This window comes from Anas platyrhynchos, chromosome Z, assembly GCF_047663525.1.
Source record: "Anas platyrhynchos isolate ZD024472 breed Pekin duck chromosome Z, IASCAAS_PekinDuck_T2T, whole genome shotgun sequence".
Taxonomy (NCBI): Eukaryota; Metazoa; Chordata; class Aves; order Anseriformes; family Anatidae; genus Anas; species Anas platyrhynchos.
In genome coordinates, this window is record NC_092621.1 from 13,413,011 (window position 1) to 13,440,828 (window position 27,818).

General features: G+C 36.5%; 1 protein-coding gene across 1 annotated transcript in view; it reads left to right on the top strand.

The window, feature by feature from the left end:
* Positions 1 to 26,427, top strand: part of WDR70 (WD repeat domain 70) — a 137,749-nt gene extending 111,322 nt beyond the window's left edge. The window contains exons 14-18 of the mRNA XM_038170879.2: positions 13,881 to 13,981; positions 15,476 to 15,555; positions 17,676 to 17,792; positions 18,151 to 18,313; positions 25,954 to 26,427. Of these exons, the coding sequence (XP_038026807.1) occupies positions 13,881 to 13,981; positions 15,476 to 15,555; positions 17,676 to 17,792; positions 18,151 to 18,313; positions 25,954 to 26,038 (546 nt within the window). The 3' untranslated portion in view covers positions 26,039 to 26,427. The remainder of the gene's footprint in view (positions 1 to 13,880; positions 13,982 to 15,475; positions 15,556 to 17,675; positions 17,793 to 18,150; positions 18,314 to 25,953) is intronic.
* The last annotated feature ends 1,391 nt before the right edge of the window (positions 26,428 to 27,818 follow it).

Here is a 27,818-nt window from a genome sequence, read left to right on the forward strand (position 1 = left end):
GAAAAGCTGAAAACTGATTGTTACATGTCGAAAATAGTGCAGACCGTGGCTTCTTTCTGGCTGGTAGCAGTGTGCCTGCGGAACAGGTGAGGAGAGCACAGTGGGCAGAAGAGAGCAGAAGTGTTGCTTTTCCAACTATCCTCTTCTGACTCCTGTGATCTGTGACTTGGAGATATCTTGATGCAGACATAGGTATTTTAAAATTAAGAGCACTCAGTGGATTTTTCTTCCATGAGTTTATCAGGGAATGAAGCACCCATGTTGCAGGATGATGGCAGGGTCGTTTACTTGCTGCAGATTAAATCAAAACTGTGGTGTCAGAACTGCCTTTCCCACTCTTACGAGTTTGCTGATGTTTTCTGTCGAGTGCTTCAGCCTTACTCTGGTATGTTTACAAGAGTGATTGGGTATAATAAAACTTTGTATTGTAAACATGGTTGTATGTGCTGAAATACATAGAATTCTTCTCTTAACAAAAATGAAACTTTGAAAAACAGGTCTTCATCCTGCTATGCACATGCATCTTTTTGGTATTTTTTATGTCACTGTTTCTGATATTTTTTCATAACAGTCTCAGATCTTTTGCCCTCATCTCAAATATCCGCAGGAAAATGCTTAAATTAAACATTTTGTAGGTTTATATTAAACAAGGTCCAGCAGTGGAACTGCAGAGGGACCTGGACAGGTTGGGTTTATGGGCAGAGGCCAGTGGGATGAGGTTCACATGGCTAAGTGCTGGGTCCTGCACTTTGGCCAAAACAACCCCATGCAGTGCTACAGGCCTGGGGCAGAGTGGCTGGTAAGCTGTGCAAAGGAAGAGGCTCTGGGGGTGTTGGTCGATGCTCACCTGAAAATGAGCCAGCAGTGTGCCCAGGTGGCCAAGAAGGCCAATGGCATTCTGGCTTGTGTTAGGAATAGGGCAGCCAGCAGGACCAGGGAGGTGATCATTCCCCTGTACTCTGCTGTGGTGAGGCCATACCTCAAGTACTGTGTTCAGTTTTGGGCCCCTCACTACAAGAAAGCCATCAAGGCCCTGGAATATGTCAAGAGAAGGGCTACGAAGCTGGTGAAGGGCCTGGAACACAAGTCCTGTGAGGAGTGGCTGAGGGACCTGGGGTTGTTTAGTCTGGAGAAGAGGAGGCTCAGGGGAAACCTTATTGCTCTCTCCAGCTCCCTGAAAGGAAGGTGTGGGGAGCTGGGGGTCAGCCTCTTCTCACAGGTAACTAGTGATAGGACACGAGGAAATGGCCTCAAGCTGTGACAGGAGAGGTTCAAGTTGGAAATGAGGAGACATTTCCTCTCAGAAAGAGCAGTCAGGCACTGGGACAGGTTGCTCAGGGAGGTGGTGGCGGGCGTTTAAGGAAAGGTTGGATGTGGTGCTTAGGGACGTGGTTTAGTGGGTGACAGTGGTAGTAGGGGGATGGTTAGCCCAGATGATCCTGGAGTTTTTTTCATACCTTAATGATTCTATAAGGTTTCGTATTTCAGGATGTATGTAATGGACTCTCTTTTTGTAATGGAAGGAAGGTTTCATCATTAGGCACCAGTCAAGGAGGATTTAATCGTAATTCTTGGGTTGATTATGCAACTATGAGATCTTCATGGGAACCAGTTATAAATACCTAGTGTATGGGAAATAGAGTTGGGTACACAACATTTTCTGCAATGTTAAATTAATTTTAAATAGCTGTGAACAGCCACTTGAATCACTCTCACATGTCTGTCATTCATTTGTTTGTCTGGTTCAAGCATATCAACCAGTAGCTATCCTTATTAGAAGCAAGATTGATTTTGGCAGCAGTAGAGCAGTCATTTTCCCCATATGGAAAGGAGATAAAGTACACCCCGTTACTGCCAGGCAAGAGTGGGCACTAAAAAAGTATGTTGTACAGTTACAGAAATTGCTATTTTTAAATCAAAATGTGAGATCTAATTAAAAAATAAAAATGAGGTTATGTATATTAAAATATAGGATGTGCAAATTTTTTAAATTTCCCACAGATTTTTATAGATAAGCAACAATCCATGTATTTATGGGTGTTTTGAAAAAACAATTTATATTAGGAGATTTCTTCAATGTTTTCTTAGTTTTTCAAATATAAGCAAAAGTTAAAATATTAAGTACTTCTGAAAATCTCTCTAAGGGACATTTCAGGAAGGTCTTTTGAGATGAACTATAAATAAATCTTAATTTAAAAGAATGAAAAGGAAAGAAGGAATAAGGAGTATGAAACTTCCAGTACCCTTCAGGCACAGTTGATATAGGATTGCAGTATTTCTTTACTTGACCTCAAATGATATCGTTTACTATTTATAAGGTACAGTAATATGGTAAAGGACTTTTCCACTGTGGTCTGTTTCACAAAGATTTAACGGTCTTGAATATAAGAAAAACGATTTATATTAACTTCTGAAAGAGATCATCATGCTACTTCATTTTGTTTGTTCAAGCCACTTATTTTATTTAAAAGGAAAATCCATATTTTCACAATAGTGTTAAATTTTTGTGCTAACTAGAGCAAACAACAGCTACTGTAGAATGTGAACCATGGAAATGTTTTCTTTTCTAGTGAGGTAACTTGTCAATTTTAATTCTCTGCTTTCATATATGTAAAGTCAATGTAGTCCTTCCATTCTTATATCCTGCAGCAGCACTTAATTTGTTCTAGGAGAGCTGTCACTAGAGGTTTGAGCTGTGTGAGAAAGATAAACTGTGCAGCTTTCCTCACTGTAACAGGGAGGTTGTATGTGAGGGTTGTCTGCCTCTGCAATATACTGTGCTGAAAATGTGGCTGTAATTTTCACAGAGCAGGTGCTTGAAAATATTCTGCCTTGCAATTACAAAAAACTGTTTGCCACCTTCATTTTAAGTCCTTTTCTGTTCATGAAAACAAAACAACAACAACAAAAAAAACATTATTAAGTAGCTCATTTCACTTCTAAGCATGTTTTATAGCTGTAGCATGAAAGGTCCATGATGCAGCATTGTATCCATATGTTTTACATTGGGATCCTGTTTTAAATTATTGGCCTCTGAAAATGTTTTCAAGTTATTTCTGGTTTCTACATAGAAAATTGTAAATTTTATCCATTTCTGATCCCTTTCCTATTGAATGTTTCCACACATTTTTTAAGTCATGTTTCACAAGGGAAAAACATGAGTGTTGTTTCCTCTACTACTGTATTCTCATGAGTATTTTAAACCTAATGATAGCAGGTCACTACATTCTAGATATTCCCTAACCTCCCACCTTATTTATTATACTTGGCTCTTTTTTCTTGGATAAGCACCAGGGGAGTCTCAAATCTGAAGATTTTTGCAATTGGGGTTTAAAGTATATTTTTAAATATAATATTAGAATGTTTTTATTGTGTAAGCAGCCTTTTTTTGGATCAGAACAGGCATATCAACATGTGGGTGTTAACCATCTTTTTGCCCAAAAGAAGAAAGGCAGAAGTAAACTGATAGCATTTGTTGTTTAGCTTTGCAGACATTTGGAAATCGCTTAGTTCTAAAACTGTTATTTAATCTTTCTTTTTTTTTTTTTAATTAAAAATACAGCAGTTTTGTATGAATTATTCACTCTACATTTTTTCCTTTTGTGGGTGCAGCCAGGAGGCAGACCAACATTTCCCAGATCCAGCAGCATGGCAATCCAAATTGTTGGCTTCTGGATCACCACTGTGCTGTAAGACACCAGCAAAAAGAGATTGCAGAGCATGCAGTAGGAATTTGTGTCCTGAGCAGCATTATCTTTCTATGATCCTTACGGCAGAATTTCTGTTGTTCTTGGAGGGGAACAGACAGCTAATGTAGCTGACTGATGTTTCATGCAGACCTTCTGCAGAGAAATCAAGGTGACTATAGAAGGAAAGACCAATTTATCTACAAACCCTCCCTTTCTATTCTAACTTCTGTCAGCTGATTTTTACTTGCTATTGGGCATAGCAACCATCTTTATAAACAGTCCCTGATTATTAGGCAGAAAAAGCAATATTTCTGTGGGCAAGACTGCATTATCATTGGATAAAAATACTGAGTTTCTGATTAATGTTTTGAATTTTCCCATCAGTTCCAGTTGCGTAGAATTGGAGAGAAAATATGTTGTTGGACAGTTGGTGACAAATGTGCTGAAACATTTTCTTAAAAAAAATAAAATATATATATATATTCTTTTTTTTTTTTTCTCTAAAAAATGCTTAAAAAATACTTTCTAAAAAAGCCCTTTTAGGCATGTTTCTGAACTTTATAGAATGTGAAGCATGGGATGGAGGAAGTGTTTCCTTCTGAAGCTTCCAGATCGTAAAGATGGGCAGGAATAACTTTGCTGCTTTTTAAGTTATAATGTGTATGGGCCTGTGCTGCAGCCTAATCTCATGAGATTTTGTTGTATATAAGTTCTTGCTGAACTGTATTTCATAAGCACTTGCAGAGAAGTTTTTAGTCTATGAAAGTCAGTCCACTTTGAATATGCCTGTGAAGATTTGGATGAACACCAGATTTGTATCCCCTGGTACAGCAGTCTCAATATCCGATGTTTTTTAATAGAGCCACATACACCTTCATTAAAAAAGGAAAGGCTTGAATGCCACTGCATTAATATCTTTCCTAATTGCAAAAGTTGCTTAAAAATGGCAAGTAGACAGAGACAGAGATGGGGGGACAGTTGTTGAAGGATTTTGTGTTATTAGGAAGCTGTCTCTAGCTGTTAGAATACAAACATTTTAATGTTTTACTTAACGACATAGAAATCTTTTGAAATAAGTATTTTATTTTATTATTATTATTTTTTTTTTCGGATATGACTTTGTACATTTCCCTTTACTTTTGGGAAGAGGCAGCGCTGAAGTGATAGAATTTGCTAGAACTATGGAAGATCAGGTTAGAAGGCACACTGAGATTTGATCCCTCGCTCCAGCACAAATTTGAAATTGTTTATCCTTTTCAAATATAAAGATAATTTAATGTAACTCGAGGCTTAGGTAATGGCTAATGATACTTTGAAAGGTAATTATTGTTTCTTAAAAAATATTAATAAGAAGCCAGTAAGGCTTCTACGTAGTAGTATATGCTTTAAGCTCCTACATATTTAAAATATATTGCACTCCACAAGCAATTCTTCATCAGGAATGCATCATGTGTTTTTATAACATCAAAGAAAGAAGCAATGCAAACAAGTTGCATGTATATTTACACTGCATTTGCAAACTGGGGTTCTTCTTTCGTTTCTTCTTTCAGAAATGTCAGAATTCGTAAAAATATGGTTTAAATAAATACGCAGTTCAGTTAGAAAAGCCCCATTTGTCTGCTGCTGTAATGACCTGTGCTCACAGAGTCTGCGACCACAGTCAGAATGTAATTTTACATGTTCAGATTCTTCCCTGCTGACATGCTGCTTATCTGGCTATCTGGACAGCCAAGTGCAGCAAATCTGAGAAGCGCTGTTCAAACAGCACCCGTCACATACCGTCATGGCCACTGAAGCAGAGCTTGCACATAAGAAAGAGAAGTTTTGTTTAAGTTTTTCTTTTCCTAACTGAAAATATTTTCTCAGAACAGCAACTCGTGCTGTCGCTATGCTGTCTGTATAGCTACAGGACAGGTTCTGAAGGAGTTATTTACTAGATTATAGTCTAGGAGAGGGAGGAGAAGCAAGGCAGAGCATAGGCTGTGTTTGTTTCTGTTTTATCCCTGTTCAGTGTTTAAGCATCTCCAGAGCTAGAACTGATCTTTTAAACTAAGGTTCTGAAGATTTGTCAGAGGGTTCTGGGAGTTTGTATCTGCTGTATCATTCTGCACTAGGAATATTTTATTTGGCTTCCAGAATCCTTTATCCTTGAACTGCAGAGTTTTATGTAAGTAGCCTAACATACTGTAACATAGATCCTCTTTGTGTTGCTCCATTTAGTTTTCTGTTTTTCTTACATAGTTATTTTGGCCATTGTAGGCTGCAGGGGATTCACCTGACCAAATATAGATGTCTACAGTTGATCCAGTCATCCTGGGCTCCCTTTCTAATAAGCAGAGAAAATAAACACATCTAGACTGTGATTATCTCATACTAAAATAGGTATCTAAAATAGGTTAGATGAAGGTCACTGGTAATATATGGTTATTTCTTTCCATTAACTGTAAAGGGAGTGAAAAGTGGTGGACATTTGATGGGTAGACCTGTAAAGATTTGAGTTGTAGACATCTTAAGCTTGGTAAGTCTTACCTATGATCTTTGCTTCCCTCTGTTGGTGTTGATTCTTTCCTGTGAAAGCACTGGAACATTTCACCTGTCTTGCTCTGACCTTGTATGGGGCACAGTTAGACAATAGGTTACTTCTGCACTCATTTCTATTGATTTAAGTATTTGTGACTGTAGGAAAGTTAAAGCAGGACAAGAGAAAATCCTGCCACTACATGAAGTGATTGTGTTAGATGAGATTCAAGTGTAAGCTCTCTTACTTGCACCTGATTTCCAAGCATAATTGTCAAAACATCAGCATTTTACCTTACGATTACAGAACATTATCTAAATTTGAATGAACTTTTTTTTTTAAAGTTAGTGAAAACATGAGTTTCAAAAACTAAACTGTTGCTATAACAGAATGTGTGAACGTCTTGAATTAACATGTTCCCTTTCCAGTTTCAGTATTGATCTGTAATTACCAGTATCTTCTTTTCTAGTGACAAATTACCATTGTGAGGCAAATAACTTGTGAGAAAATCAGTTTTGTGCTTTTCACCTTACAAGTGAGAAAATCAGTTTTGTGCTTTTCACCTTACAAGTGGAATGTTGGCTGCACACTTGCCACAGGAGTAGTACATGTTAGCATCATTCAACAGAGTTTTCTGCCCTCTGAGCGTAGTTTTGTGTTGTGAAAATAAATGCATCTTCTCCACTTACCAGTTCTGTTTGTCTGTGCTTTCATTCAGTTTTCTCTTGGCTAATAGCCATGGGAGAAGACATGAATTCAGTGAATTTAGCCTAAAAGTCTGATAGCTCCATGTAGCTGAATAATCATTTCCGTAATTGTGGAGCTGCCAGAATGGAACACAGGCTGTACCTGAAGTGAAGAGAAAAAAAAAAAAAAATAAAAGGTTTATTCCAACAGTGCATAACTAATGTGTAAACATGTTTTTCTTTTTCTTCCCTACATGGCGGGAGGATCTTTACCAGTGAACTTCAATAAGCTGATACATTATCATGCATTATCAGAAAATGCACTTCAGATGAAATGTTCAGTTTCAAAAACAAACATATAGTATTTAACCTTAAAACCTAACTGTCTTTAGGGAGAAAGGGTTGATTCCAAAGAAAACAATGTGTGGTTGAGAAACAGTAAGATCTCCTTAAGGAGGCAAAAGAAATTAAAACATCATTGTAAAATATGACCCCATCTAAATTTACTTTTCATTTTGCAGTAGCAATGAAAGAATATAGCCCCACTGAGCTGTGTGTTGCAGAAGTGTATGGTGATTCCAATTTATGCCAAAAATATGTCTTTGGAATGTTTTGAAAAGTGGTGAAATTTGATATCATGCCAGTCGTGCAAAAATGATGACCTCCATACTCCGGGAGATCAACGTATGCATACATACAGGCACGCACATGTCTGTTAAATGAAATTTTGTTAAAACAAAAGATCAGCAATTATCTTGGTGTTTCTGAACATATAAAAGTAGTTGGATGCTGGATTCTGTTGGATGGTGGTTAAACTTTTGACTGAAATGCAGAAAGAAAAAAATAATCATATTCTATTACAGCGTCAGCTCACAGACATGTCAAATGCTAGGAATAAAAGAAGACAGTAATGGAGGGAAACCTTAATTTTCCCTAGCTGTCTTGCAAGAGAGTGAAGGAGGATAGAGGTGAATACTTCCTAGAGATGATCTCTCTTCTTATTTTGTTGCATAACAGGCAACCTTATATTTTGGTAGGTTAAAAAGATACTAGTGAGATTAAGTGACTCCCCAGGCTCTGTAACGTGGCAATATTTGCAGGTGTAAGAATTAATGTTTAGATAAAGGCCATACAAACTGTGCAATAGTAGAAACTATGTAGATTTGCTAGATTTGCTTTTTTTTTTTTTTTTTTTTTTTCAATTTATATATGTTTTCTGTAGTTGCTTTCCCCTTAGACTAGGAAATTTAGGGATATATTAAATCATTCAGGGCAACAGAAAATGTGACATGAATCATATAGTCTTATATAAGTCTTATAAAAACTGTTCTGCCTGTTCAGTACTCTGAAGAAACTGCCTGTGGTCAGACAAAAGCCAGGACTACTGGCTGTACAGCAGGGGAGAAGTGGGAGTGACCTGCTAATAACACTGGCTTGATCATCTCATGAAACCTTGTCCTCATGTGTTGATAGACCAACTTGGCAAGCCTTGCTCCAGCTGCGTCTGTCCTTAATGCCCCCAGCCGATTGCTTCACTTTCCTGTTAGAGGTTTGTCCAGAGGACACGGGGAGTGCCAGCCCAGACTGCCTCCCCTCTGTGCTGGGTGGCTGCAGGAGCAGGAAGCTGGAAGAGCTTTTAGGTCTCCAGAAGAGCCTTTTCTCTCCCTCAGTAAGGAGAATATCATGGGTCATGGGCCCTTCCTGGCAGCTGGGGTTGTAGGGAAGGTCTTGTTACTGCGCCAAGTAGAGGAGCTAAGAAAGGAATAGGAGACTACAACAGGTATGGGAAAATCTGTAAATCACAGAAGAGAGTAGGAGGTGGGTGGTCTGCACGGGGAGCAGACCTGTGCAGCAGAGAGAGGGGGGGGGGCCTCTAGCATCCCTGCTGAAGCTCCTCACAACCCCAATGAACTGCCAAATGTGAAACCTCTCTGACCCTTCCTAGAACCTCTTGCTGGAATTTATTAGCCTTTCCTCACCTTCCTCCCTGCAGCCTGCACAGACCCCTCTCAGACTGCTCATCCTGTCATGGGGCTGCTGTATCTATGTTGTAAGATTAAATGTTTTTACTTGAAGTATGGGCCAGGGAAGTGAATTTTGCCATCGCTGCTGCAGTCTTGAACTGACTTTATAACCGAAGATCCAGGAGAATTCTTTCAATCCTTGACATCAGTCTGCAGTTCTATGACCTTACCAGCCTCGTGGTTTCATCATAGTGGTAAATTTTCCATTCCTATGCAACAAATCATTTTAAATCTTTTCTTGCTGACCTTGTAAAATGCCCTCTCTGTATTGTTTACCCCTGTAGGGGTGTTAGCCCAAGTGTTCTGGACAGTTTCAGTTGAGGTAATTAGCTTTTACTTGCTGAGAAATCTGTTTCAGTTATTATTCACTTTGCCTATTAAACATGAGTATATTTCTAGGCCAGAATAAATGTTACATTCTCTGTTACAGAGAATCCTGTTTCAGGCTTCAGAGTCACATTTAGAGGCCAGTCCTGTCAAAGGACAGTTATGTGCATAGTCCCAGCAAAGCCATTTGGGTAGTTGCCTACTGAGCTAACCCAGATGGAAAGTAACTTAATAGAAAAATAATGTGGTGTAGTTTACTGTTTACCTGCACCAGCAGCTCTGCCAGTGTGAAACAAAGAGAAACAAGCAGGTGAGAACAGACTGTCAGGGCTGAGGCTATTTAGGGGCCTCCCCAGAACTGCATGTGAACTGGGACTGTGCTTGTCTCAGAAGAAATGCAGGTGGAATAGCACACAAGGGAGAAAGCATATAATCACCTTTGCATGCCACCTTTCTTTGTGCTTTCAAGTTTTATGTTGAAGATTACCACCTACTGTTAAGCTCTTACATTATTACACATACATTTTATAAAACTAAAAACCTTGTTTTGAAAGAATTAGGAGCTTGAGGTGTGTATAGTGCTTAGTTTAAAAATAAAGTAAAAAAAAAAAAAGCACATTCAGGTAATTGAATTCATGTAATTAATTAAAGGTGGTAAGGCTAGCTTTAGGCAGTTATTTAAGGAAGTAAACATTGTAATCTAGATCCCACTGAATTGGTCCTGACTTCTTTCAGAGTGACAATGAAGCACTTTTTCTGTTAACATTTTTAATGTTCTTCCTGCCTAATTTCACAAAAAAATTTTCACAATCTTCTCCTACTATTTCCTAATGCAGGCTGATGCATTTGTATATGCAAAAGATCTTGCCAAAGTCTTTTCAGATGGATTTCATTTGAAGAACTTAATATGTTTACAACAACAGAAGTACCAAACAGATTTTGAATCATTATCACTAATTGTAATTTATAAGTGCTGTATTTTAAGATAGATTATCCGTATGGTTACAAAGCTGGCCAGCTCAGGTCCACTGATAAAATTATTTTGAGTATTTTCATGACAGGCCTCCAGGACTTCATCCTCTAAAGATGTGCTGTCCAATACCTCCAGCTATTACAGTAATCTTTTTTTTTAAATATATATATTGAAGATGTTTACATGATGATACAGTCTGAGTTTTATTGTTCTTAGTTGTTACAATAATACATAATTTTCCATTTGCAAAGCTGAAGGATGATCTGTAGTTTTATCATTTTCATAACCTACCTAGCTTTTCCTTTGTTTTAGCTTTAATTGTTTTAAAAAACAGAAACAAGTCTTTCAGTGTTGAATGGTGGAATTGAAAATTAGTTAACTGAATTTATAACTCTGGTATTTGTATATCTGAGTATCTGAGCCTTTACGCTGGCATCCACTGAATTCTGTAAACTGGTACTTGTGGTTAGGCAAGTCTTTTGCAGTAGGTTTTCAAGAAGTACTGTCAGGCAATTTGATTCCATGTTCCTGTTTTATTCTCTGGAAAAGCATGAAACCACCTGGGCGATTGCAACAAGAGCTTGCAGTTAGCTTTTAACTGCTGAGGTTGTTTCTTCTGGCCCGAGCTCTTATCTCAAGGGATGCAACTGCAAGTGTACCTTAAGTATCACTTTGTTCATTTGGGGTTCCATTGCAGGACATGACCTAAACATGAAATGAGCTATTCTTAAAAATCATTGTGCAAATTGGAATTAGTATTCAATGTAAATCCCTTTTCCATCTCTTAGAAGCAGAAAGTGGGAGCAAGAAGCTCAAAACCTGAGCAACCTGCTGTAGTTGGCCCTGCCCAGAGGATGGGGGTTGACTTAGGTGATCTTCAGAGGTCTCCTTCAGCATCAACCATTCTGTGGTTCTGTAATGTCCAGTATCAGTAGGCGCGTATGTGCCTATGTACATAGGCAGATCAAGCCAGGGAAAGAGTTTTCCCGCTATAAACACACTTACTTCCATAGAAAGCTGTGAAGCAGGACCTTCTTTGACCTGGAATTTGATGTTTCACATTTCCAGTGATAAAGATGTCTAACTGAGTTATTTTAACTATACTCAGCAGGGAAGTTAGTGGTAATGGCAGTGAAATGCTATCTTTAAGAATCAGTTATTTTTGTATGATGAATATTCCCCTTCCCCCATCACTCTCAATGTTAAAACCTAGTCTACAATGATCCCTCTTTTATACAGTTGTTTAGAATTTTTACTTCTTTAGGATTATGTGATTGGGAAAGATTAGTAGGATTCAGTTCAGGAATTCAATATTTTGCTCGTTTTAAAGTATTGCCTGTTTCTAAAATAGTCTGAAAATCTCTGTAAGTAGTTTTCATTATTTCTTATAAAGTAGGTTTATATGCCAGTGGCTTAGTGAAATTACTTGCATGTTCAGAGATTGTATTTGTTTAGTTTTTAACAAATTATATTCTGGGGACGTTTTACAGTTTTAGAAGATTTATTGTGCTGCATTTTATGGCAGTTTCTTCTGCCTGCTCTGGAGCACGTGCCATGGTGGTTTTAAGTGTGCTGTGGATGTTTGACAAGTTAGAAACTTAGCAATCCCCATCAGTGCTTAGCCACACTGTCTCAGGCTTTGTTTTTGTTGGCTGGTATCCAGTACCATGCTATAAAATACATTTACTTGACAGTAGAAAGTGGAGAACCACATTAACTACAAAGTTTTAAAAGGCTGGCTAAACACATGCAATAAATATTAATAAAAGAAAAGGCCACCCACCTTTGACCCTCAATGCTTGTTATTAGCTTTGTATGTTTTAGAATTACAGTAACATTTTGAGTAATAGCATTATATAACAGTACGTAAAAATATCTTATTCAAATCAAGCAACTTGTTAACAACCTTGTATTGATTATTTTGGTATCTTGTGGCAGGGATTATACTGCATTGCCAGAAACTTGCTTTTTTTTAGATAACTCTGAAGTATAAGTTTGTTGCCCTTTTGTTGTCTCGTAATAAATATGCCAGATGTATTTGTACCTGTAAGTACAGGGGAAAGTGTAATGTTGTATGTGTTTATATGTAATGGGCAGGATGTTTTATAGAACAGCCTTGTAAAGACTGATCAGTTGATTCATGTAAACTCATCTCACTCATTTTTTTTTTTCATTTATACAAGAACACCAAGCAGAAAAACAGTTCTAAAAAAAGTCATCCTTCATCTTGTACTAAAATGAAAATGTAATTCATGATGGATGAGTGGGCTTCAGATTTTTTTCCAGTACTTTTTTTTGTTAAATGCCTTGTAACATTCAAAAAAAAGAAAAAAAAAGTAAAAAAAAAAAAAAAAAAAAAAAAAAAGTATGCAAACCAAACCAGAGATAGGAAGGAATGTGAAGTGGGAAGAGTGATAGAGTGATTCACTGTTCAATAGAGCTTATGCATAATCATTCTCTTCTGATTAAGTGGTTGTCACCTCCCAAGTTAATGCCTTTGTTTCATTTGCACCCCCTAAGTATATTTTTGCTTTGTTTATTTCTCTGGGTGAGAGACTGGTGTTTTCCGTGTTGTGACTTTAATGTACTGTGTTAAGTAAAATAAATGAGTAAATAAACTACAGATACTTTCATGATAGATATATGTAAGTGGTTGAGTATTGAATTAATTCATTTTGAAAAGTCTATAGTTTTTTGTGTTTTTAAAGGTAAAGGGAAAAAAGGCTAGAAAAATCACAATTCAGTGAAACGCTAACACGGTGATGCATACTGTTAGTTCTGGATACATTTATTATACAGCTAACAAAAACACTGTCAAAACACTGTTATATATCTAACAAATAGTTACGGGGTTTTTGTTTGTTTGTTTGTTTTTTCTTTCAGTTAGATGCACACATGATTTTTGTTAGTATTGAGTTGTGTTGTCCTTCCTGGCAGATTGTGACCGCTTCTTTGGCACTCTCATAAATCATGGCAGTCTTGCAGCTTTTCTGGGTTGACCTGCTGATTCAGATTTAGTGCAGTGATCAGTCACGTGGAGAACCACTCTGTGTGTATAAAAGAAAAGTACTATTAATGTCTGAAAATGACTTGTACAGACAAGAAGGGTGACAGAGCTGTGAGACATAAGCTTCAAATAACAAGTTTTCCTGGATCTTTAGGAGAAGAAGGATCCAAGAGTTGAATATCAGACATTTGTCTGTTCTGCATTCAGCAAGTGAAAGGTCAGCACTGTGTGAAAGAAAAATAGATAACGTAAGGAACAGGGTGGAAGAACTAAGGATTAAAAAGAAAAATGCAGAAGTCATGAAGGCTTGTACTACTATATCTGAAGCACTTCATTGTTCTCCTTCAAATCCTGTTTAGTGTTCCAATTCCATTATGCCCACGAAGACCCTGGAGCAGTTAGGCTGTGGAAACCACTGTTTTTTCTCACTACCGCCCATTTGTACTTCCTTCTCTGCCTACATCCTTGTGTTGTCACTCCTTTTACATTGTGTTCTGCTCTGGAGAAGAACTTTTACTCATTCGTTTAGTCACATTCATTCATGTATTCAATCTTGTTTGTACTACAGTGTAGGGTCTGCTTTTTGACAAGATGAATATTAATCCTAAAATCTAAATGAATGAACAACTAACTGTCAATATGTTGCTTTATTTCAGAGTGTTGTGCGTTGCCTTTGGCATCCCAAGCTGAATCAGATCATGGTTGGTACAGGAAATGGATTGGCAAAAGTGTACTATGATCCTGTTAAAAGCCAGAGGTATGTAATAGTTAGTGGTTTATAATTAGGATTTCTCAGACATAGCCTGATGCTATAATTATACTAAGAGATGAGAAAAAAAAAGAGTTAGTAGCATTTGCTTTGCAGTTTTAGCTACTAAGTTACAAAAAAACAACAACAACAACAACAACAAAAAAAAAAAACACAAAAACAAACCAACAAAAAAAACAAAACCACAAAAGTTTGTACTTGAAAAGCAGTGCATTTTCCTCCAGGCTCTCTGTGGTGCTGTACACTGGCAGTTCTACCTGAATTTACAAACGCTTCCATTCTTGAATTGTATGAAATTTTCTGTAAGAATAACCAGCCTTTCATTTTACCTCTTGAAGACTGCTGAAATGGTGTTATTGAAAGGCTACTTATTGAATTTAGTAATATTTTTGTCATATTTTGTCATATAGATGTATTTTTGTCATATTTTATTTTTTATGAAGTACAAATGCTGTTTAGAAGCATTAGCTTAAACTTGTCAGTCTGTGTATTCATGTTAGAGGACTCGGTTTGAGACCTTGCCATCTCTCCCACCCTCTCCTGTCACGTGTGGATTTTGCCTGTGTATCTAATGGAAGGGTGGCAGTGATTCATCAGAAGGTGACTTGTCAGCCTAGAATGAAAAGAAGAGGATTTAACTAGTCTATAAATACTTACACAATTAACTTGCTTTTACCCTCTAAATTGGCTGGGGTACTTCCTTCCTTATCAGCTGAGGAAGAATGCATACTTCATATATAGAGTGATATAAATATGTTCTTCCAAAGCCATTGACTTTGTTTCACTTGCATCCAAAAACATATTGTATTATAGTTCGTAGTTCTGGATATTTACTGTGGCCTGGCGATAGGAATATGAAAATAAATTCTGGTTTATAAGATATTTCTAACTAAGTATTATTTTTCTGTTCTTTCTCATTTTAGAGAACAGGAGGGAGGTTCGTCAGCATTGTTTGTTGACTCTCTCCAGAGTGCAGCCTGAGACTCCTGTACAAAGACCACAAAAGCCTTAGCTCAGTTCTGTACCCAGTTTTATTCCTAGTACTTACAGAAAGAAGGAAAATAATACCAGTTTAAATTAGTCCTGCTGCAACAAGGCTTCTGCAGAGTTTCCCAGTGCAGTGTTACAAACACCTCTGATTAGATAACTACAACAACCCAGGCTGCATAGGAAGGGTACTAAGGGTACTAATCATTGCCAATATTTGGAGAAGAGCACTTCCTGTGTGCATGCTGCAAGTACTGTGGACAAATGAAGTGTGATATGAATCTTCCACCCATACTTCCACCAGTCGTATAAACTGATCTGTAATAAAAGAACGAATCTTTTTGCCCTCCTTCACATGTGCGTGGACGTACCAAGATATACACAGTCATGCATATTTAAAGTGCTGTATAATTCAGTTGAGAATATGTTTTGAATAAAAAATGGTTTGTATTTGATATAAACTGACCAACTGAACTGCTGTGTGTTTTCTCCTAGGGGAGCAAAATTATGCGTGGTCAAAACAAAAAGAAAAGAGAGACAAGCAGAGACTCTTACTCAGGATTACATTATAACACGTAAGGAATTTAAACATCTCTTTATATGAGCATTCTTACATCTTTCTTAGTTATCGTATTATTTGCAGATGGTTTACTTTTATGTTTTCCCCTCTAAATAGTTGCAATCATTCCTTAAGTATTGAGTGCTACATACAAATTTATTTATAGCCCTGCAAAACTGGAAAGGGGTGTATTTGGTATGCCCTGTAATAGTTAAAGGTGGTTGTTTTCTTGATTATGATGCAAGTTCCATGCATCGGAAAGGACAACTGCTTTAAAAAGTTGGGATGACCTTTTGCAAGAATTTTGTATTCAAAAACAACAACAAGAAAAAACAACCAGCAACCAAAAAAACAGACAAACAAAAAACACCAACACTTACACTCCAATATTCTTTTCTTCCTTTATTGAATTTTCAATTTTACTTAACTAAGTCTGTGAATTGGTGAGTAGAGATGAGTTGAAGAAGCCTTTCGCTGCCTGGGAACATCAATAGTACCAGTGGCAAAATCAGAGATGTGAGCATTAGTTCTTGAATAAATTCCTAGAGATCTTTCAAGATTTAGAACTTGCCTAGAGATGCGTGGGTTTTCAAATAGTTAAAATATCTTTCCAGCTTACAGGTTATACTCTAAGACCTCATGTTCTTATTAAGACTCATTGATGCACAAGAAATAGTTATTGTTGTTACTGTAGAAAGTTTAATGACCTGCATTTTCCCTAGGGCATATTTTATAAGGGGACAAGGGGATTGAGAGATTTTGGCCTTCCCAAATAGTACTAGCTTCTTTGAAACTTGCTGATAGAACTAGAAAGAACTGAAGATCTCAGAAATCCTTTCCAAAGTGAATCAACCCCTTTTTCATCCTCCTCTACTTGATTTTTTTTGAACTTGTAGCTGCTCTTTAATCTTAGGATTGCCTATAATAGCTGCTTAAAATGCAATAATATTTTCTGAGAGATTAGGTATTACTTTTAAAACACAGGAATATGCAGCTTCGGTTTCCTTTGGACAACCTTGACTTTGCATATGGAAAAAGCTTGGATCTGTGCATTAGTCACCTGAGATGCTCTATGCAAACCAATCAACCTCATTGCTTTGAAATGCCTGGGACAATTTATTGCTGTACTTTATGAAATCTGCAAAAATAAAACCTAAACACATATTCCCCAAGATCTACTGCTGTGTCATTTGGCTGTGACTTTACATGGTCTAGTAAACTGAGCAGGCTTCCATAAGTAAGCTGGAAAATCAAAGTGAGAGGTCTCTGGATGCTGACTTCATTTTTTTCCTTATTAAATGTAGAGCCAGTTCCTCTACACTTAAGATTTTGTTTGTTTTGGTTCTGTCTTTGTTGGGTCTTTTGACCCCTACACAATTTCCTGCAATTTGGGAAACAGCAGCAATCATCATACGGCAGTGTTTTGCCTCACCAGAAGAAAACTGTCCCTTAAAATGGTGTTTCTTTGGTGCTGACAAAAGTGCCTCTTGTCTGAGCTGACTGAAACAGCACATAGGTAAATGATTGTGATTGAAGGTATTGCAGCAGTTTTATGATGAAAAACGGGCTTTAAATCCTGATGGTTTAGTCAAACTGTCTCAATTACGGGTATTTTTCCAAATTTGATTAGTGTCATAATTTAAAAAAAAAAAAAAAAAGCGAATATGACTTCATTTGCAGAAAAACCATGAACCAGAAATGCATGTAAAGTTTTTTATGCTACTGGAGTATTAAAGTGCTATAATAAAATGGAATATTCAGAAAAGAGCAGCCAGTTGTTCACAATGCTAATGTTGAGGACTCAATGTCAGAGGAGTAGATTATATGTACATATACTATGCAAACAGTATTTCAGATGAAAAACTGCTACCTGATACAACTGTGGAAATTTGACTACGTTCATGTTTGAAAAATTCATCAGGAAGAAGCTCTCTAAAATGTACCTCAGTAAACCATTGCTTGGATACAGTAAAAGCAGAAGGCTGCTTCTGCCACCTTTCTTTTTGTATAAACAAATGACTCTAACCCTTTCCTTTGTGTGGAAAAAATCCTTGCAGTCTTCACCCTTGTAATTAAAACATTGAAAAGATAATGGAATTTCTGATGTTTCTTTATCTCCAAACTGTGACTCTTTAGCCCATGCACTTCCCATGTTCCGTGAACCACGACAGCGAAGCACCAGGAAACAGCTGGAAAAGGATAGGCTGGACCCCATGAAGTCTCACAAACCTGAACCTCCAGTAGCAGGACCAGGTAATGTAGTCATAATCGCTTCATGCTGTTGTATACCAAATGGACTGTAATGCTTGGGTTCTGTGTGTGTTTGGATTTGCATTCAAACATTTTTGGGTGGGGGACTCTGCTATATGTGTGAGCAGCGTCCAGAACTGTTAGACACTGGTCTTTGGAGTGCTTGCCAAAAATAATCACAATTCCTTCATGTAATCAGTAAAATGTGTATGTGAATGCAGCTCTAAATTAGGCTCTTCCTGTAATATTAGATAGCTTCTTTGTATCAGATCACTGTTATAGACAAAATATAACATTTTTCTGTTTATTTCTTAAATATTTTTCTTTAAAACAGTCATTTAATTTATTTTTTTTGCTACAGGTCGTGGTGGCCGTGTTGGGACACACGGAGGTACCTTGTCATCATACATAGTCAAGAATATTGCACTGGATAAGACAGATGACAGCAACCCTCGAGAGGCTATTTTACGTCATGCAAAGGAAGCAGAGGAGAATCCATACTGGGTTGCTCCAGCATATGCTAAGTAAGGAAGCAATTAAAAATACAAGTAATATTTCTGGAGACCAGTGGGAGTTTGTAAAAATAGAAGACATACATTTTTAACAGTATACTTTGCCTTTTCTGGCTTGTTGCCATTAATACGTAAACCAAGAATATGTCACACTCCTATATGAAGATAAGAGTTTCCAGGAGGTTAAATTTTTAAAATGTGACATTACCATTTTTAAAATTTGACTGTCAGTGCTACAAAATTCTAAAGCTTTCTAAATTTGCTAGTCTTCTACAAATCAGTATGAGAAATTATAATATACCTTTTAATAAGGTACTGTCCCATGGGCAGACTTTGGGGTGATGCTTTCCGACATACCCTCTAGCTCCAACTGGGCCTTAGGTTAAACCTTCAAAAATATTTCCTTGGTGTTATGACAACATATTTTAGATGATTTCTTAGGTATCATAAATAATTTGGATTTTTCCTATATCAGGACCTGAGTACTGCTTGAATTAACTTGGTCTTAAATGTATTAAATATTAAAAATTACACTGATCGTTGAACTCAGTTTAAATGGTATGTAAGAGTGCGGTATTTATCCATATCTGTTACAATGAAAACTGTGCAATATAATTCTTTACTCGTTTCTACCAAATATCTTCATTTTCTAAGAATAAGTGCAATTCAAAACATTAAATAATTCCATGGTAATACTAAAATACATACTAAATAAATGTGTTTCATACTAAGGTACAGAAACTGCCACTTTAAAAATTAGTACTTTTTTTTTGTATTTTGCTATTGTCATTGATGGTTTTTGTTGTACAAAGTAATTATCTAGTAGGAGTAATATTTCCAAAATGCATAAGGAAGGGTTATGAAGCGATTAAATGGTCTGCATAGAACAGGCAGAGCTAGTAACAGCCTTTTATTTATTTATTTATTTATTTATTTTTATTTTTTTAATTTGCAGTCCATTGTGTTATATTCTGGGCTGTACTTTCATTGGGACTTTATTTACTATACTTTCTTTATTAGTTTTTAGCTCCGTAATGAAAAACAAACAAACAAACGAACACATCTTTCCAGAATATCAGAATATATTAAGAATCATTGCTCTTTCTTGCGGTGATGCTTATTTCCCAGCTTGACCCACAATAGCTTTTCCAAAGCAGCTTGAGAACATTAGTGGCCCACCCTGGCTTTGGCTAGGTAATTAATAAGTATGACATTGTTGTGAAGTACATCAAATCAATGTGTTATACAATATCACTCTTGATACCAAGTCAAAGAAAGGTTTGACAAAGCCTGTTTCTGTAACAGTTGTAGTAATGAATAGGCTAAATTTGTAACTCTTTGAGGGTTTATGTTTCCTAGAGGTGAAATTTACTGTGAATGTGCAGGTACCTGTTTTTATTTAGTATGTACAACTATTCATTCTTAAAAGTAAACACAGTCACACATTCCGTTAGGTAGATAGATACCTCAGTATATTTTTGGCTCAGTAACTTCATTGACTGTATAGTAAGTTTCACCCCCACACCTGCAATGTAGTAGACAGGAAAGTTTTAAAATTTAGCTACATTACAGAAGGCTTACTGTGTCAGGTGGGCAGATCTCATTATGGTTTCTTGTTAAAAGATGTAGCTGCAGGGAAAGAAGAGAGCTGACTGAGAAATGGGGAGGAAGCAAATCCAGACTGCTATTAACTTACGCACCAGAAGGTGATACGTATGTGGGGGAGTTGGGCTGCAGCCAGCGGCATGCTTCCTTGACAGTTTTGTCAGCTGATAAATCTCATGCCAAGGAAACTGCCTCTATCCTTGCTTTAGAAACTTGACTTCAAGACGCACCCTATGCAAAAAGCTTTTTAAAGCTTCATTGTTATTATTTTTTATTACTTTTTATTATTATTTATAAAACACTAAGGCACTGAAATGCAATAACTTTATAACTGTGGTATGTTCTTAACTCTCAGAAACAGAGGTCTGCATCAAAAGTTACAAACCAATGACGGTCATAGGTTTCATTAACTGCTTGCCTGGTCATGTGCATAATATATAGAGATGTGTTAATTATGTAGTTGATACCTTACTTTGCAAGGTGGATGTGTTTACCTTGTGTAAAAACCATTTTACAGACCTCCTTACAGATGCATATTTAATAAATTTGCTAAGTACAAATAATTGATGTAAAATATCACAGAATGTTGTGTAGGAAGTGTGTCGCCAGTGACCCTGTAAAAACTGGGTTCATGATAATAAGCAGTATATAAACCTTAGGAAACTGGCTCCCTTAGATATATGTAATGTATCTATTCTAGCATAACCATAAAATCATAGAATGGCTTGGGTTGGAAGGGACCTTAGGGATTACCTAGTTGCAACCTCCCTGCCATGGGCAGGGACACCTCCCACTAGGTTGCTCAAAGCCCCATCCAGCCTTGTTTTGACCAAGGATGGGGCACCCACAACTTCTCTGGGCAACCTGTTCCAGTGCCTCAACACCCTCTCAGTGAAGATATTTTTTTCATAACATCTAATCCAAATCTACCCTCTTTTAGTTTAAAGCCATTCACCCTTATCCTAAAATATACTAAAGAGTTAGGAAAGGTAGTATTCTGATATATACTTAAAATTACGTGCTGCCTTGAGACCTGGGAAATACACAACCAGCACGTTTAATTTTTTTCAGTGCTGTTTATTCTTTTTACCACTTTTTCTGCTATCAATTTTTCCACATATGTGGTAACCTTTCATTTAAATATGATATGAGTATCCACATTTCTCTTGTTTGACAAAGCTTTTGTTTGTGTACTACCTCATAGATGGTTTTTCACATACAGTTTTCCATTTTCCTTCTTAAGAAAACATCTAAGAAAAAGATAGTCATTTTATTTTCTTCAGTGATGGATCTAAAGTAATTTTAGTCCAAAAAGACTAAGAAACACTCATTTTCTTATCAATAATGCTTTTATAACTTGGATTATGGTGACAGGGTTAGAGTTGATCTGGTCCTGATTTGTAGTGAAAGGTCATTCTAAATCAGATAACTGATTTTGTGGTTTTTAACTGTGTTTCCACTTCAGCAATTCATATAAGAAATACCTGTGGCATGAATTTTACCGTTAGTTTATACAATGTATGTTAAAAAAAATCCTTTTCATCGGAGTTTAAGGTGTGTAATCTATTCTTGAAGCCAAGTAGTTATTTGCATTATTTATCACTTGAAATTTTTTTCAAGCTTGTTATTGTTAACATGATCTTTCTGTTTCTCCTGTAATTTGAACCAGAAAAGGAGGGGGAAGCACATAAGTGGCAAAAGGATGGGTGGAAAAAACAGATGCTGCTGAAAAGGATATTGGGAAATGATAAGAAGTACATGCTGAATCAGCACATGACATATCAAAGAAGGCCAAAGTGAATAAATTGTCAAAAAAAAAAAAAAAAAAAAAAGAAAAAGAAAAAAAAAAAAGGATGACCTTGAGATTTTTCAGGAAAAAGCTTGTTAGAGACCTTGGCAAGAGTTGTTCCAGTGGAGTGAAAGGAAAGGAAGGACAGATTGAAGATTTCAAATAAAGAACTACAGGAAAGGAACTTGAGGCATCAGTTGTAAATGTTTGAAAATTACATTCTTTGTGAGCTGTTTGTTTTAACACAGCTGTACAGAGATACTATAATGACTTCAGATTTCCCTCTGAAGGATCAGCAGGAATTACTAAGCATTGTAGCTGAGGGCCTAATCAGGCCCAGATGTATCTTTCTTCTGTACCACAGAGAAGGTGAGGGTGAAACTTCCCTTCTCATCAAAACAGACCACAGTTCTTATGAAACAGTGATGTTGCCCGTATTTTGATGTCTTTGTCATTGGTCCTTGTCATAGGCAAAAAAGAATAACATCAAGCAGCAACCTGTAGCCTCCCTGTGTTCAATGCTCTTTTCCTCAACAGCATTACCAGCATGTGAAGTGTTAGACATATTGTGGCTCACGTATCTTTAGTTGAAGGAGGACTGGACAGATCATTTTAGAACAGTGATTTCGCAGACACATGTTAGTAAATTTTGGAGACTGTCAATTTTGAGAGGGAACTACCTGAGATTCAGGAAGGAGTCAGGTTAGCTGGTGGGCTAAGGAATACAGGGGGCCTGACGCTGAAAAACCTCTTCTTTTCTGTCTGAAAGTAGCTTTTCTGACATTATTTTTCCATAGCATGGAAAAATAATTTCCAAGCATGCTTGGAAGTTATCTTTTTTAATCTGCTTCAGTGCAAAATAAACACAAATTTCAAAAGTTGCTGTGACATGAGTCACATGCTGTGATACGCCGTTGTCATCTCCAGCTGGTTTAACTATAGCAGTATTTTTTAGCTGCTAGTCTGTGAATCACAGCTGTTAATGGGCTACTTTTACAGGATCTTTAAAAGGTAACTAATTAAAACAGCTGATAATCAGAGGGATTATGGTGACTAGAACAGTCTGCATGGCCACTGGAATTTTGTGTGTGTGTTTACATATCTGAATACACTGAAAAACAGTGAGGTAAAGAGGAGTGCTCAGAAAATCATATGAACAAATTAATAAGAATAAATTGACTTAGTTTGTTTTTCCAGTTTTTGTTGCGACCTTTCAGTGTAACCTACAATATGAATGTGTTTGTCGGTGTCTGAGATACTGGTTTTCTCTCATAGTCATGCGAAGACTCTGACCGCACCTCTTCTCTCTAGCCTCTCATGATGTAGTTGTAGACAGCACTGAGATCCCTCTTTAGCCTTCTGTTGTTAAGGCTAAAGAGACCCACTTCTCAGCTTTATAGTATATGGTGGGTTCCAGCCCCCTAACTATCTTGGTGATGGCTTTCCACTATTCTCAAACCAGCTGGATAGTCCACCACTGACACAGTTTGTCACTGTATGCCGAAGTCTCTTGTCCTGGAGAGCCCACAAATGGCCATGCTACTTCAGATGTCATTTCACAAGTGCTGAGTAGAGGGGAAGTTAGCTATGTTGTCCTGTAGTTCCCCAAATCCTCCTCTTGCCCTTCATAAAGATGAGTATGTTGTCTTTCCAAGTCATTGGAAACCTCCTCTGATCACCATCATTTCTCAACGGTGATAAGGGGAATGGTAGAATCCCTGGAGGTTTTGAAGGTGTGATTGGACAGGGTGCTAGATAATCTCATATAGGGTCCCTTTTCCCAGAAGAGATTGGACCCGGTGTTCCGAGGTCTCTTTGAACTTGGGCTCTTTGATATTTGATTACATAGCTCCTAAGGACAAAGATCAGCTTTCTGCAAGTGTTTTTTAGCCCTCAGAAATTAAAGTATTTTGAAGCAGTGAAACTGTTTTGATAATTTTTTGTATAAATATTAATCATGCAGAAAACTCCTACCACATTGGCAATCTCTAGTGCAGTTACTAAGCAGAACAATGTGTGTTTATCAGGTCAGGCATATGAATTACCTTGGGTGTCCCAGTTACTGCTGTATAGCTTGTGGAGGTGGATCAGTTTACATTTCAGCTGAGCTGAGGCTACAGCCGTTTCATGCTAATTTTAAAAAACAAGATAGCAGGCAAACTTAATTTCCTCTGCGTGTTTTCTCTTGAGCTGGTTACGGCTAGATTATGCTACAGTGTCATCCGTGTCCCCCCACCCCCTCCACCCGCCCACATCTTCACTGGACTCAGAGTAGCTTACTAATATTTACTGAAACCTAAAACTTTTCACTGCGCTACTTATATCACGGAAAATACATAGCTTCTGGTGCTTGTTCCATGAATTAAGTAATTCTTCTTGAATGGAAGTTTCTGAGAAAAATTGTGACAGTTGAATTTTCCTGGTCAGAAGTGATTGGTTTAGACTTTAGGAGCTGTGCTTTACTAACAAATAACTCGAGCTGACCTGATAAGATCCTGTATGGCATTTAGATATCTTTCTTCTGAATATTGTGTTAGAAGGAAGGTACACTGCTAAAATGGCGAAATAAACTATCATCAACAGGTTTTGAAAAAATACGAGAGCAAGAAGATTCCAGGCATTCCATTTCTTCAGCAGACAACAGAATCCAGTATTTGAGCCAATAAAGCCTTCATCCCTGGTGGCTGTTTTGGATCTCATATCGATTTTTTTTTTTTCCTGAGTCGTCTTTGAGAGATTGCTTAAGTAGAGTTCGTGTAACTATTTTCCGACGATGCTTTTTAATTTGGAGAATGTTGAGAGATTTTTTTTTTTTTTTTTTTTAACTTGTAATTCTGCTTTCCATGGAGAGCAGAATGACTTTTCTAACTTCCAGTAGTTTAGGTCCTCATCTGGGTTCAAGATCTACTTGTGTGTAATGAGATGTACAGCTCGCACCAGAGGAACGTGCTAATAGAGATCTCCATAGGACCATCTCTGGGACATTTTGCCTCTGTCTACCTCCATGGCAGGGTTAGAGGATGGAGAAGGGGGCAGGCCGGTAGGAAGATTCAGTGTATACAGCAAGTTGTCTTTGACTAGTTTTGGTACCTTTGTATCTACTTCGTGCTGCCTATTTAACAACTGGAGAATCCTTTTTTTTTCTCTTTTTTTTTTTTCTTTAATGACAGATGGCTTGGTATTGTATTACTCTTCAAAAGCAATGGCAACATTGAATTATGCCTGTTGTGTTAAGTAAGGCAGACGCAATTTTGTTAAGCTTTATGCATCTTGTAGAGTGTGACAAATAACAGTTGTTATAACAATAGTTAGTGCTTCATGTTCTCACACTGCTGTGAAAACATTATTTAATATCTTAACGAGATGATGACTGCCTTGGCTGCTTTTTATACTTTTTTTTTCTGTCTTTGTTGTTATGAGAATTTGAGCACAGCCAACTTCAGAAATCCAGTAGCATCAGCTCCACAATGATTGTGCAAAGAAATAGGTTGGAAAAGGAGACCATGCAGTGATTAAAGTGTAAAACAGGGTAACTGAATGTCCAAACGGTTTGTTAAAATGCTGTGTTTGTTAATACTGTGTTCATTTAAAAAGTAATCGATAATTATTTTTATAAAGTTTGTGGTATTTAAAATACAGGTAAACAGTGGAGGAATAGATACTGTCAAGGTTGACTGTAGGATATACTGTGTTCTCATATGAAGATCATTAGTTTTATTATGTTACGGTAGTGCTGGATAAAGACTCTGGAGGATAAAACTTTTTTTTTTTTTTTTTTTTTTTTTTTTCATGCATAGGCTAAGCCAGAAACCATGTTGTTCTGTTTTCACTTACTGGCTCCCATCATACTGCAGTGAATCAAAATGGAGGTTTTTTTTTCTGAATAATGTAATGAGTAGAATTGTAGCTCCACTTTTCTGGTGTTCTACTAAACTGACTTTTTCCTCTCATCTGGCTTAATTTTATTCATGGAATAAACACATAATGATTGAAGGCTAATGAGGAAATAATACTTGCAGAAGATGTGTATTTGTTATGCTGCTCTTCATACTTTTGCTCTTTGCCCAAGAGCTGAAAGTTCCTTCAGCTCTTAGAAGGTTAGTGGACAGGATTTTTTTGAGAATAGAAAACAAGTAAATCTAGGATACTTTTTTTGTTAAGTGTAAAGGATGTCATTTGTGTTTAATATATGTCTAATGCAGTTTCTGTTATAGAATTGTAGCCTAATCATTATTTTAATCTTTTTAATATTTTCTAGAACGCAGCCAAAAACAGTTTTTGCAGAAGTGGAACCAGAAGATGATGAAACAGACAAGCCAGAATGGAAAAAACGTAAAATTTGAAGAATTTGGTATAACGAATACTTCAAAAGCATTTGAAACAAAGTGCAGCATTTTTTTTTTCTTCTGGTTATTGGGTCAAAATTTGAAAGCATAAAATACTTCAGCTAATAAAGCTTGCTACAGTGTAAAAGGGAATGTATTACAATAGATTGTAATCCCACATCTGAATTTATAATAAGGAATGATTTATTTTATGCAATGGAGAACTCTTCCCTGTCAGTTATTTAACTTCATGATTTAAGTGGAAAATATTGGTATCTAATTTTTAATAGAACTCTAGTGAGTCCAGTGTTTTACCAAATGTTTTTTTTAAAGCCAACTTTACTAATGCTGTGTCACAACAGTGTACAATGATTTCGAGTATATAAATAAAATAATGCAGTTTCTCAGGCTTTTTTAATTTTTTCTAGTAAGGTCTGATAAGCTATCCCAAATAAAGAAAGCTTACACTTTCATTTAGATTTACTAATGTGAAATGGTCTACTTTAGTTCACTTGTGTTTAAATTTTAGAAAAAAATATCTAGTGTTTATCCTTAAATAAATGACATCCCTTTTAAGTATGTGTAGTGTCTCACAGTAGGCAATTTATATGGCTTTTATTTTTCAAAAATATAAATAGGAATGAACAATTATAGATTTTGTTTTAATAAAAACAACATACGTTTGTTGCCTAGTTGATTTTGTTCAGGCTTCCTGTCCCTATTAGTTTTGTATTGATTAGCATTAGGATAGAGCAGACTTATGTTTATTACCATGTCTTTGTATATATTGATATTATAGTATAAATGAATTATGTACATCTTGGTTCACACTCTCTGAAAACTGATACTATCCTTTATAAAGTCTCTTATATAAGTATTAAAAGTTTGAAGTTTTTAACATGGAATTGCAATTCTGAATTTAATAAAGCAAAGGATAAATTTAAAACCAATGTCCTCTAGAGAAGGAGAAATGAACCTGTGTTAGATTTAGGCATTTATATTGTGATTATAATAATATATAATAGGTATTGTGATTAGAATAGTATGCAATACAGTGAGCACTCTGCATTTGCACTAAGAGTAGAGAGCAGGAGACATCATAACAATCAAGCTTTCTTAATTATGAATAGATTTGAAGGCATAATTTAAGGCTATATTTAACCAGCACTTAATCACCTTCGTAACTTTTAAGTGCATGGTCCTGATAGAATCAGCAAAACTTAGTTGTTTTTTTTTTTTGTTTTTTTTTTTTCTTACAGCATTGTTCTGCATCTCAATTTTATTGTATAATTTCTTTTTCCAAAGTTATCTTTTTCTCAAAAAACATTTCTATACATTAGGAAAAAATAAACCTGACCTCAGAAAGTGTTGTGAGCATTGGAATAACATTCCCAAAATTAAGTATTTCCACAGCTTTCACTCAATATAGTCTTTTGATGAGTGAAACCTCACTAAACAATCCACAGCTTGTCTTTCTCCCTTGTAAAAAATGTTTTAGTACGTGCTTATCTAGAATAGCAAATAAATACTTAGTTTACAGTTACAGCTGTAATATGTAGAACAAAGGACTTAATACCTAGGTAAGCAGTAAATGGAAGAGAAAAAGAAGTAGAAGATGAAGAGCAGCAGTTGCCAATGCAGCCTGCTAAAGACCTCATTGTTTAATGTTTCCCTCAGCAAGGTAACGTCAAATGGCATTGTTTCATTTAAGGGTATTTTTTGTCTTTTCTTTATCCATATAATTCACTAGAAAATAAAGCATTTTCAAATAAATTTCTGTAAAATCTTGAATAATGTT